We start from the raw sequence: 13243 nt of genomic DNA on the forward strand, positions 1-13243 counted from the left end.
AACATATTTGAGTTATTTATTGCTAAAGAATAAGGTTATAGAAATGTATGAGAATATTTGTCAATGTATTTGGATTGCAGAATTTAACACCACAGCCCACAACTCCCTTTTACACATTATGTATACAAGGTTTTATACAAGGTTTTGAGGGAATGTACCCTAGCATAAAGCAAGCAAAATCCTTTTTGCAGCATTTACTTTTTAAAACAGCAGCATATGAAATTTAGCAGACCATTGACAGAATATGAAGGCAATTTAACAAGCCACAGAGTACCTATCCATTCCTCACCTCTAATGGTGAAGGATGTGCTGGCTGCATTTCTCCCTTAAACTCTAACAGCACAGAGTGCAGTTCAACACAATCAGAGGGCATAGACTGGGGGAAGGGGGAGTTGGAGTAAGCCTTCAACAGAGATTTTGTTAGTCCTTAGATTTTGGAAACATGAAGAGAAGTGGAAATTTTTCAAAGATTATGACAAGCTTGCTTTGTTCTCATTACAATATATATTACATAGAAAGATATGATGAGAGGTCACCAACTTTTAAGCAGGAAGTCACTGAGGAAAGAAAAGAAAACATGTCCTGCCTCCCTTTGTGTTTTAAAGAAAGATTAATTAAATTGGCTGGGATGTATTAACCCAGCTATTCCAAAGGGCACGAAAGACAGCTTTTTCAGAAAAAAAACATTCATAGCATGAAGGAAATAAATGGAAAATTCTGGGTCAGATACATTATCGGGGAAAAATCCCCTTTTTGTAGGCAAGGAATCCAGTTGTAGCCAATGAGGTGATGAAAGTAGACCATCCAAGAAAGAACAGCAGTCCAGGAACAGATGGCAAATTTCTCTCCCAAAATGTAATCGTAATTGGAAGTGCTGGAACCTCCTAGGATGAAACATATTACAGTAATTGTTAGATCATGGACATCTGAGAAGCCTGAAGCTGCAGCATAGTGCAGTTTTATCAAGAAGTTACCCTACCTCAATTCAGTGGTATTTAATCCTATAAAAACACATATTTATACTTCTTTTCTCAGAAAGTGCATAAATGTAGTTGAGCATCTATTGAACTGATGCCACCTACAAAAGTTGGTTCTCAATTCTTATGCTTAGTTTATTAATGCAAACACTGATAAAATGAACATTTCACTGAATTGTATTTATAAGTATGGCAAATAGCTTGGATCATCATCATCCATCATGAAAAATAACACCATTGAACTTTGGAATATCTACTGATAAAGATAAATATATTCATTTTCTATTAATTGGGTTTATTACAGCCACACCTTGTGTACTGGGTGCCTCATTTAGCAACTGTTCACAAATGTGGTAATACATGGCAATAATAAAACCATTTTCCAAACAATGTGTGCACTTACAACCAAATTTTGTGTGCCTCACAACCAGGGGTGGGTTCCTGCCAGTTCTAACCTCTTCTATAGAAGAGGTTCCACAAATCTACAGTGCCGTTTAGAACTGGTTCCAGCTCTCTCCCCCCGCCCGTCCGCACACCATCAAGTTGAAGAGCGAGAGGAGGAATTCTGAGAGTTGAATCCACAAGTCTTAAAGCTGTCAAGTTTGAACACCCCTGGGGTTTTTTTCTGAAGGGTTAGGGGTGCAAGGGTCTTGTAACTTGATAGCTTTAAGGCTTGCGTGCTTCAAATGCCAGAGTTTCTGAGCCAACATTTTGGTTGCTAAGCAAGAGCATTGTTAAATGAGTTTCACCACATTTTACAAGTTGGCCACTCCCACCTGGTCTCATGGCCAGCAAGCCACTACCACAAAGCAGGCCACACCTACAGAAGAGGTTCTAAAAATTTTTGAAACCCACCACTGCTCACAACAATACACATCAAAGTGAGAGCATGCTGGAATAGTTGAAAGGGAATAGGAGAACTTTATTTAAATGAGATGGTAGAAACTAGTGATCGTCACAATGTTCCTCTCTTTCTGTGTGTCTCTTTCTTAATCACATATTCACTTAGTTATCATTACTCTTTCAAGCATCAGAAATATTGTCCTAATAATCACCTTAGTATGTACAAATGTCATTCTGTAAAGTAATACTTCATGTAGATGATTACAATGCTTATATTTTTCCTTGGGCTATTAAATGCACATGTGAGGAAGCTTCCTATTAGTAGCAGCAATGGAACTAAAATCTATGAAAAATCCATTCAGTTTCTAGTGTATCTCTATTTTCCATTTAACTATTATAATGCATTGTGCACCAAGTTGCAATAGTTTCATAAGCACATAGAGTTACTTCAAGTTACAAGCTATGTAGTTGTATTCATTTTCTATGTATGTGAGATGGTGAAAAAAAAGTAAAATCTGCAAGAAATGACAAAGTTTTTCAACTGTTTTTCTTTTAAGTTTAAGCATTCATTAAATAGGTTAGGTTTAGGTTTAGTGTCAGCATTTCTTCATTCAGTAATCAGGAAAGAAAACCACTGGACTCCATTTGTTGAAATCAAATGTACTTTTACTAATTATAAATGAACAGTTGCAAAGCTAAGTCCGGTTAATTAGGCACGAAAGCGAATAATATATTGTATAATTCATTCCCCTCCCCTTGGCGTCCCGTGCACAGTCCAATCATAATTCTCCGAAATGTCAGGTGTGAGATAACTTCAAAAGGCATCACCAGGATGGAATGCTGGACCATTGGCCTTGGCGGGAAACACTCCTCCTCCACATGTGCAGTAAGGTGGTCAGTTCAGAGTCTAGAAACTTCCTCCAGCACAACAATGATTCCACTCCCAAATACCATGCCCCCCCTCCCCGTTTCAATGGCAGCTGAAGCAGTAGCAAAGCAGAGGTTTATTGGACTTATATGCCGCCCTTCTCCCAAGGACTCAGGGTAGCGTACAAAATAAAAACACATATTAAAAAAGTTAAAAGATTAAATAGAATATCCAAAAAACCCAATAGACATTTACAATGAGATTTAGAAATTAGATTAAAATTAACAATTAAAATTAATAATTTATTTTACTCAGGCCAGGCCGGCTTGCTGGAAAAGCCAACTTTTTAGGGCACGCTGGAAAGATTGGAGGTTGGGAATTATGCGAAGCTCCAGGGACAGTTCATTCCAAAGAGAAGGTGCTCCCACAGAGAAGGCTCTCCCCCTGGGAGTCGCCAGCCTACACTGCCTGGCCGACAGCACCCTGAGAAGGCCAACTCTGTGGGATCATACTGGACGGTGGGAGGCTACCGGTGGCAGTAGGGGGTCTCACAAGTACCCTGGGCCTAAGCCACGGAGCACTTTAAAGATCATAATTAACACCTTGAATCGCACCCGGAAAACAACCAGCAACCAGTGCAGGCCACCTAAAAGGGATGTAACATGGGAGCATCTAGGTACCCCCATGACAACACACGCAGCAGCATTCTGGACCAGCTGAAGTCTCCGGGTGCTCTTCAAGGGCAGCCCCATGTAGAGAGCATTACAGTAGTCCAAGCGAGAAAGGACGAGGGCGTGAGTGACTGTGCACAGGGCATCCCGATCCATCCCAATCCATTCTCAACAAACTGGGTAATAAATTTGTTCTTAACTCCATAGTCAATTTTTTATTAGATAACTTCATCTTCCATTAGGCCCAAAACAGGAGAGTGATCCAGTCAAGTACAAGGCAATATATGGAGAAATATTATTTTTGAGCACACTTACCTTTGATTCTGGTTCTGTTACCCAAATTTCATTCTTTGAAATTTTCCCCATGCTGTACAATATCTGGAAGAGAAAAATTATATTCCAGTAACACTAATCCTTTTTATATCAAGTGCATCATGCAATTGAAATAGAAGAGATCGAAAATAGAAGAGATTAAAGAAGGCCATTTGTCTATAGTATGGACAATACAGATATTTGTCTTGGGAAATACAGTCAGGTATCAAAATAGTATCACAGTAACTTGATATATATATTTCATTGTTCTTTGGTAGTTTTAATTTTTCTTTGGTGTAGCAATATTGAATATATCAATGCCAATTTCCCAAATCATGTTTCAAATAGAATTAGTTTATTTGGGTCTTTCATGAAGGTGGCCAATAGTAGTGGTTCTGTTTACCTCTCTAGCAGCTCTTTCTCCAGCCTGCACAGCTCCTTCCATATAGCCACTCCACTGAGTTGCTGTCTCAGTGCCAGCAAAGTATATTCTACCAGCTGGCTCACGTATTATTCTTTAAAGAAAACACATACCCATAAAATAGAGAGATAGTAATTCCACTTGTAGCTAATATATTTGCATGAACAATAAGAGGCAATATCCTACATTTTCTGTGAACTTTGTAAAGTTTTGTTTCAAGGAATGCAAACATTTTGCAACATCCTTCTTTTGTGTGGTTCATTTTTTTGATGCTTTTCACACACTTAACCAAGCTGTATACCAAATATGGCAGTGTTTTTAATGAGTAGAAGGGAAGTGATACATCTTTGCTATTCATTTGTTTTACCATGCTGCTACTTGTACAAATAATAAGACTTTTACCACAACTCAAATCTGTTATGAATAAACTTTTAATCCCTGCTGCCCCTGGGATGCCAGCCAGTGGTGGGATTCAAAACATTTGCTACCAGTTTGGTGGGTGTGGCTAGGTGAGGGCATGTGACTGAATGGCCGTAGCCAACCTAACGGTATTCACGCCCATGCCCACTCAGTCACATGACCCCCCCACCAAGCCACACCCACAGGAAAAGGTAGGAAAGTTTTTAGGTTTTCTCTCTATCTACCACCCCCCCTCCCTTTGCCAGTTGCCACCGTTTCCACTCCCAAACCCTGGCCTAGCCTTGCTTCCTCCCCCACCACTGCCTCTTTGGTTGCTTACCTTCCAGAGCAGCTGGTCCAGAGTCTAAAAGGCAAGCTGACTGGAGTTTTCAGCGGCCCCCGGCCAGCTGCCGCTGCTGGGAAGCAAAGAAGCCTCCCAGCCGCCTCCTTTGCTTTGCAAAGCAGCTCTCAAAGAGGCAGTGGCTAGCTGCAGGCTGCTGAAAAGTCCTCTGTTCAGTGAAAAAGCTGCTGCCATCACCACTATTTTCTTCACACATGCACATCCCATTGCCTTGCAAGTCCGCTTGGACTTGCAAGACAATGGGATGCACATGCGCAAAGAAAATGGCAGTGATGGCAGCAGCTTTTTCACTGACCGGGGGACTTTTCAGTGGCCTGTGACCAATCACAGCCTCTTTAAGAACCAGTATGCAAAGCGGGGCAAGAGAGGGTGAGCAACCGGTGACAGGGGGACTGGTTTGGGGGAGTGGCCAGCGGCCATCACTACCTGTTCACCAAACTGGGCAAAATTTCTGCCACCAGTTTGGGTGAACTGGTGCAAACTGGATGAATAACACTTCTGATGCCAGTACTATTAAATGCCTGAAGGGTAAATGTAGCCCAACTCTTTTTGAAAGAGATTCCAGTTAAATGGTTCTATTTAACTTCCTTTCTTCTCGTCTTTATTTTCCCAGAATAGTAAATATGCTACCCTGAGACATTACCACTTGAACAGTTTCCACATAATTCCAAGATCATATCTTCAAATAATAATCTGCAATTAAGCTCTGATTTTATATTTGACTTTCTTCTATTCAACAGTACTAAAGTCAAAGGCACTAGCTGCAACTTTAATATTGCCAAATATGTAATATTTTTATAAACCTTTCTTTCAAATATGAGATTAGCTCATTGTTCTGGTACTTTGTCAAATATCCAATAACTGTGGGGAACAATGCCAAGAAACGAGAACATTGTTATTTTGTTTTACCTTCCATATTGGGACATAATGCCTGGTGGAAAATATGCTGTATAACAGCCTCCACTATATTGTTCTGTACACCAGTTCTTTTCTTCATAATGCACTGGCTGTAAGAATAAACCAAGATGAGAAATAAAGCAAATTTTCAAAAAGATGTTGGCAGCATTAAAATTGGGATTACTAAATATTGATTACATAGAAGCAGATTCATATCAACTGAGAAGTACTAGATTAAACTTCATAGGCTGCTTGCTGATAGAATCTATCTGAACAATTTGGCTCAGTTAGATGTTATGTGTCCTGGCTACTGAATAAACAAAAGTTTTATTTGGCCTCCCACCCCCCAATAATTGGAACATAATGTATATTGTTTTAACTTTTTAATGAAGAGAATCTATAATTTTCAGAACGCACACTCTTTTCACATATTATAGCCCCATGGTGAGGAATCAGAAGTTATATCCAATAAATTCAGCAAGTGTTATTTTCCCCATTAGGGTAATTTGATTTTCAAAACAGACTATCAACCTACATTTAATCTGTTGTAATCTGAAACCATATTTATTTTAAAAGTAAGCTAGTTTTGTTCACCAAGTTCAAAAAGAGTAAATAATTCTAGTGAGTTCTCATAAATGTGAGGAATTGTGGACAGGGAGATAAGTAACAAAAAGGAAAGTAGACACAAACAAGCAAGATTAATATAGTCAATTTCGCATAGAATGCTATGAAACCATAAATCCAAACAATATCAGGGATAATCAAGAAGCAGTTTTAACCCAAACCGTATCAGAGCATTTTTGACTCAGACTACTACTCTCTAGTCTAAGGTGACCAGACGTTCCGGATTTGGTGGGACAGGCCTGATTTTTCATCGTTTTTCCCGCGTCCCGCCCGCTTCTCAAAAAACCCCGCTTTATTTTGGCGCTCGCTGGCTCCCCCGCCCATCATCAGCTGCCGCTAGCTCGCTCGTTCCGTTCCCCAATCTATTCTATCTACACTTTCAATATCTAAGCCAGCCCAGCCTGCCGCTCACTGATTGGTCTGGAGTCCAGCCAATCAGTGAGCTGGCTGGGATGGAAAACATTAAGCATGCACGAGGGTGCTTAAAATTTTCCATCCCAGCCAGCTCACTGATTGGCTGGAGTCCGCTTAAGCACTCCATGCGAGTCGTGACTCTCACCAGTCTCCATTTCATTTCGCCTTCGCTGTTTGTTTTTGCTGCACTGCCCTGGTGAGTAACTCCGGTGCCGGTGGGAATCAGGAGGCTTCGCCGCTTTGGGTGGGCGGCGGTGGCCTTTAGCAAGGGAAGGGAAGGCCTTCCCTTGCAAGCTACTCATGAGAGGAACTGGGGGGGGGGGAACCAGGCAACCTGAGAGAGGGGAAGAAGATCGTCCCTCCCCGCAACTCCCCGGATTTTGGAAGCCGGGTGTGTGTGGAAGGCAGGGTTTTTGAGGAAAGCGCTTGGCCGTCCCTGTTAGCCGCAGCCCCAGACGGAGGAGTGAAGCCCGAGCTTTCATTGCCGTTCCCGCCAGTCGCAGCGGGGAAGCCGGCATCGGTGGGGGAGGTAGAACCCTTGCTGTGAAGCCTCCCAAAGCAAAGGATCCCTCCCTGCCCAGCTGAGGTGTGATCCGAGCCAAGGGGGGAGGAGGGGGAGGCACCGCCGCCACTGTGAAGCCTCCAAAAGCAAAGGATCCCTCCCTGCTCAGCTGAGGTGTGATCCGAGCCGAGGGGGGAAGAGGGGGAGGCACCGCCGCCGCTGTGAAGCCTCCAAAAGGACAGGATCCCTCCCTGCTCAGCTGAGGTGTGATCCGAGCCGAGGGGGGAAGAGTGGAGGTAGAACCCTTGCTGTGAAGCCTCCCAAAGCAAAGGATCCCTCCCTGCTCAGCTGAGGTGTGATCCGAGCCGAGGGGGGACCTAAACCCCATTGAATCCAGAGGAGGGAAGAGAGAAAGAAAGGGGGAGTGTATGAGGGTGGGGGGATTTCCTAAACCCCATTGAATCCAGAGGAGGGAAGAGAAAAAGAAAGAAAGGGGAGTGTATGAGGGTGGGAGATTTCTTAAACCCCATTGAATCCAGAGGAGGGAAGAGAGAGAGAAAGAAAGGGGAGTGTATGAGGGTGGGAGATTTCCTAAACCCCATTGAATCCAGAGGAGGGAAGAGAGAAAGAAAGAAAGGGGAGTGTATGAGGGTGGGGGGATTTCCTAAACCCCATTGAATCCAGAGGAGGGAAGAGAGAAAGAAAGAAAGGGGAGTGTATGAGGGTGGGAGATTTCCTAAACCCCATTGAATCCAGAGGAGGGAAGAGAGAAAGAAAGGGGGAGTGTATGAGGGTGGGGGGATTTCCTAAACCCCATTGAATCCAGAGGAGGGAAGAGAGAAAGAAAGAAAGGGGAGTGTATGAGGGTGGGGGGATTTCCTAAACCCCATTGAATCCAGAGGAGGGAAGAGAGAAAGAAAGAAAGGGGAGTGTATGAGGGTGGGAGATTTCCTAAACCCCATTGAATCCAGAGGAGGGAAGAGAGAAAGAAAGAAAGGGGAGTGTATGAGGGTGGGAGATTTCCTAAACCCCATTGAATCCAGGGGAGGGAAGAGAGAAAGAAAGAAAGGGGAGTGTATGAGGGTGGGAGATTTCCTAAACCCCATTGAATCCAGAGGAGGGAAGAGAGAAAGAAAGGGGAGTGTATGAGGGTGGGAGATTTCCTAAACCCCATTGAATCCAGAGGAGGAATGTGTGTGTATTTGTGTGTGTGTGTGTGTGTGTGTGTGTGAGAGAGAGAGAGAGAGAGAGAGAGAGAGAGAGAGAGAGAGAGAGAGAGACTATCACTGTGTTGTAGCTTATGATTCTTGATGAATGTATTGTATTTTATTTTATTTATGTACACCGAAGACAAATTCCTTGTTTGTCCAATCACGCTTGGGTAATAAACTATTTTACTCTACTCTACTCTACTCATTTCTATTTCAATTCTAATAAGGAGTTTAGCTTCTCTCTCTTGAAAATGTAAGCTAGCATAATGCAAGCTAGCTTTAGCTTTCAAACAGTTCATTTAGTGACCAAAGTTACAACGGCCGATGACCATTTTCACACTTAGTGACCATTTTTCACACTTAGCGACCGTTGAAGCATCCTCATGGTCACGTGATCAAAATTTTGATGTTTGGCAACAGATTCATATTTATGATGCTTTCAGTGTCCTGGGGTCATATAATTGCCTTGTGTGACCTTTTGACAAAATATAAAATTTTTAATCAAGCCGCCGCGCCCCCCCCCCCCGGTCAATGGTGTCCCTCTTTACCAATCTGAAAATCTGGTCACCTTACTCTAGTCAGTACCTCATGTGGGATGCAGTCAACTAAGGAAGTTTACAATTTAGCAAATCAAACTTCCAGGAAATGAGATGGAGGTGTATCATGATGGAAAATATAAGGCACTACATTACAAAAGGTGCTGCTGAAGTCCATTAACAAAGAAAATGCCTCCCAAACATCTTGGGGCTATGTTGTGCAATGGGGAAGGAACAATTTATATAACCAAGTTTGGCACAATGCTTCCTATGGTAGGACTGGAGAAAATGAACAGAGCTTGTATATTTTTCAAAATTACAGCCCTTGATGTAGCTCGCATGATTACATTCTGCTATGTCTAGGGGCAGAGCTATGAAAAAACTAGTGGCTTGCTTAAATTTGCTGTATAAATCCAGCCAATGGATGCAAAAAGACAATAGCAAAATGATCAGACAGCTCTCCAATCCCAAATGCTATCTCGAAAGGCTGCCTCTTAGCAGCCTAGCCAAAGCTCACAATTTTTTGTCAAACTCCTGTCTCTAAGACATTCTAAACACCACACTACTTTGGTTAAGCCCTGACTTTTTGTTCTAAGTAGGCTTAGTCAACTATCAAAATGGTGAACCTCATAATAAAAAGCTATTCTTTCTGGCTGTCCCAAAGAACCAGTTTCATTTTTTTTGTCTGCAACACGAACTTCAAATCCTTCCCCCACTTCTCTATTAGTTCACATCTTCTATTGTGTATCTAATGCTTGAGAAAAACATTGCTACATTACTAATTCAGGATTTTATTCAAAAGGCTGTATTAAATAGTTTAAATCTAATTTGGCCATGCATCCTAAAAATTCATATGGCCTGACCACAATATTGTAACAATCAATACTTCACCAATTTTAAATGTTCTTCTTCCTTACATATAAAGCTTCTTCTGATCCTAGTACTTTAGCGTACAATTCACAGATTTTTTTCTTTCTGCAGGAAAAATGAAATGTTTAAAACTAACCTAAATTCATAATTAGCTTTTAAACTAACATCACAAGGCATTCAATTTGGGAGTATAGAAATGAGATGAACTAATAGAATAATAAGCCACAATAGAATACAGTACATAATTCCAGAAATATTTATTCTAAACTACTGCCAAATTCACACATAAAAGTAGCAGGCTTTGTATCATCTTGAGTTGAAGTACTGTTGGGGAGGAGTATATTAGAAACACTTTCATTTTGTCCTCTTTCTCTTTGCTATAACTGCATGGCTATTTAGTAAAATTCAGGGTTAAGGTTAAGATTAGGATTAGGATGAACGTTCTCCAAAATTTTACAAAATTTCCCACCATTTTACCTCTTTTGATCTATTCTGATCCTTAAGAACTAGGTTTTGGGTTTTGGAAACCTGGACTAATAGCTTGTTATGAAAAGTTATTGTCTTGCAACAAAGGTAGAAAACAATACTTTAATAGTAGATTAACACTAAATTAATTATTGTCAGAGAATGAAAAACAAAAATTTAAATGAGAAAAACTTCCAAAATCTGTTGATTCTTACCTCTCTTCTTTGCTAATGTTTGCTAGTCTAAAAGCTTTTCTTGCAAGAATAAATCTAAATATAAAAAAAATTTCCATCAGTGTTACATAAATGAATATATCCCCATGCAACATATATGAACAACATTACTGCTCTAAGAAAAAAATACTGTATCTTGAAAATATTACCAATCTAATTTTTGCCTGGCACATATTCAGCTACATATATAGCAGAAAATTAAATGCTAACTATAGTAGCTGGGGTTCTCAAACTGTATAATGAGACTCTCCCCTTTTCCAGGATAATAGGCAAATAGTTTATTTGGGCTTGAACACATCAGGTCAAAATGGGTGAGAAGAGAAGAATCACTTCAACATCCATGGTAGAAGGCATCCTTCAGTTGCACTATCTCACATATGCTAAGCAGCTACAGAAAGATAGTGGGCTATGCACATCACTTTGAATAATAGGTATATAACTGTGAGAGTGAAGGGTGACTGCCAGGAGCATGGGTCCTTCATCACTGTCTGCAGGTAGAACTTCTTGCCTCACAGTGGAGCAGCCTGGTGGGTTATGGCTATCCCAATACTTCTTAACTGAACTTCCACCTTATTATCCCATTCTGGAATCAAGACCAGTGGAGAACTTCCAGCAGCTTGACTGTGCTTAATCACTGGAGGCAAGTCAACAAGACTCTGCAAACCACCCCACCCCCCGCCACTAATCTGAGTCACACAGTCACAATCAGCAAAGGAACCGCAATTTAGCCAGCAATGGAGAAGAGGAAAAGACTATGCTTGGCCAAACTCATCTGGTCGTCTTCTTGATATCTGGTCTATGGGAGGCCTGTTCTGAATAGCAGTTTTCATGGGGTACTGACTGTGCTGCAAAGCAGGGACATCTCTTTGTGTGTGGGGTGTGCGTGTGTGGGATGTATATGCAATGGGAAGGAAAGTGGGAGAATCTACAGGGAAGAAAGTGCATACAAGAAGCAGTGGCCTCAGTATCTGGAGGCAATGGTGTATCTGATTTACAAAGAGACTTCAGAAGAAGACCCTCTTGAGGGTCCATGATCTCGGCAGCAGAGAGCTGTAAGAAGGTGCTACTATTTGGCATGGGGTTTAAAATGACAGTATTCTGAAAAGACTGTAACACTAGCATATGTATTTTTCCTCACTTCCTGTGGTATTGATACAAAGTCAGATATTGGGAAGCTTCTGTATCTATTTCAGTTAAATTTAGCCTGTCATAGGCTCAAAATCCAATGCACAGTGGCTTGGAACAAGGGAGGTTCAAACCATGAATTATGATGCTGAGTAGCATCAATAAACCACAATTAAGATTAACCACATCTTTAGAGTTCCTAATTAAGGATAGAAGGAAAGCAAGTGATTAATCTTCTCTACAGGGAAAAACTAGTAAATGCCACAATAATGTCATGGCATAACATCATTTTGCAGCATGACATGAAATATATATTCATTTTCCCAGCAATGTTAGGAATGGCAGTAGAGAACTTTCTCACAGGCAGCAGAACAGTTGTTGTATATTTTTTGTAGAGTTCAATGAGTCCAACAAAAAGTGGTAAAAGCTAATATTACTGAAGGAAAAAAGACAGAACTGAGAACATGTATGTGGGAACCGATATGATATAAATCTGATTTTTTAGGACTCACAGCTATAATCAAATTTTCAATACAACTTTATTCATATTTGGTAGCCAAACACATAAATGTTGGATTTCTTACCCCATAAGAGCAGGTATGGATCCATCTGGTTTAGTATCATCTAATGTTACTGAAATGGGAGCATCATCATCCAGAATAATTGTGCAGCCACAAAAACCTGATAGAAAAATAAAAGGAGGATGACCAACACAAAAATTCAAGCATAATTTCTTGGTAAGCATTTTCAGTGATCCTTTGCAGTTTTACTTTCCTTCTTAGCAAATAAACATTTAGAGCCATTCTGCCAAATAACCTTCCAAGAGATTTGTGAAAGCAAATGGGGGACATTAATCTGATGAAATATAACTAGAACTTATACAGAAATTCACTACATCTTGTGTAGGGAAAGTATATTATAGCAATAGCAATAGCAGTTAGACTTATATACTGCTTTATAGGGCTTTCAGCCCTCTCTAAGCGGTTTACAGAGTCAGCATATTGCCCCCAACAACAATCCAGGTCCTCATTTTACCCACCTCGGAAGGATGGAAGGCTGAGTCAACCCTGAGCCGGTGAGATTTGAACAGCCGAACTGCAGAACTGCAGTCAGCTGAAGTAGCCTGCAGTGCTGCATTCTTGTAACTCAACCATAAACCAGGCCAGGCCTATGTAAGATAATCTCACTTTATTCGACATACATTATAACTTGTCAGATGTTTGCTGATTAATCCCATTTACGTTTTTTGCAACAAAACCCATTTTTTATTATTGTTCATATTATTGAAGTTTGATTCGAAGGCATTAAAACATGTTTAACTGTCATAAAACAGATTCCATACATACCCAATTTCCTCCAGAAGGCTTCTTTGTAGTACATCATGCATTTAATGACAGAACCCATCGGGAGGCGCTGGATTAATTGGTTTCTTATTGTTGGCAGTTCCGGAGTGAAATGAATCTTTCCAGTCAATATCGGTGGAATGGCACTAATGACATACTTGCCCTGTTTAA

The 13243-nt window shown here is 40.9% G+C and overlaps 1 protein-coding gene across 4 annotated transcripts in view; it reads right to left on the reverse strand.

The window, feature by feature from the left end:
- Positions 1-13243, reverse strand: part of LOC116510561 (amine oxidase [flavin-containing] A-like) — a 55709-nt gene continuing 42466 nt past the window's right edge. For all 4 annotated transcript variants that reach the window (XM_032220160.1, XM_032220163.1, XM_032220161.1 and 1 more), the window contains exons 8-15: positions 13076-13235; positions 12314-12410; positions 10587-10640; positions 9954-10011; positions 5762-5859; positions 4075-4186; positions 3675-3737; positions 1-884 (exon numbers count right to left, since the gene is read on the reverse strand). In XM_032220160.1, the coding sequence (XP_032076051.1) occupies positions 732-884; positions 3675-3737; positions 4075-4186; positions 5762-5859; positions 9954-10011; positions 10587-10640; positions 12314-12410; positions 13076-13235 (795 nt within the window). In that variant the 3' untranslated portion in view covers positions 1-731. The remainder of the gene's footprint in view (positions 885-3674; positions 3738-4074; positions 4187-5761; positions 5860-9953; positions 10012-10586; positions 10641-12313; positions 12411-13075; positions 13236-13243) is intronic.

Source organism: Thamnophis elegans, chromosome 6 (genome assembly GCF_009769535.1).
Source record: "Thamnophis elegans isolate rThaEle1 chromosome 6, rThaEle1.pri, whole genome shotgun sequence".
NCBI classification, from domain to species: Eukaryota; Metazoa; Chordata; class Lepidosauria; order Squamata; family Colubridae; genus Thamnophis; species Thamnophis elegans.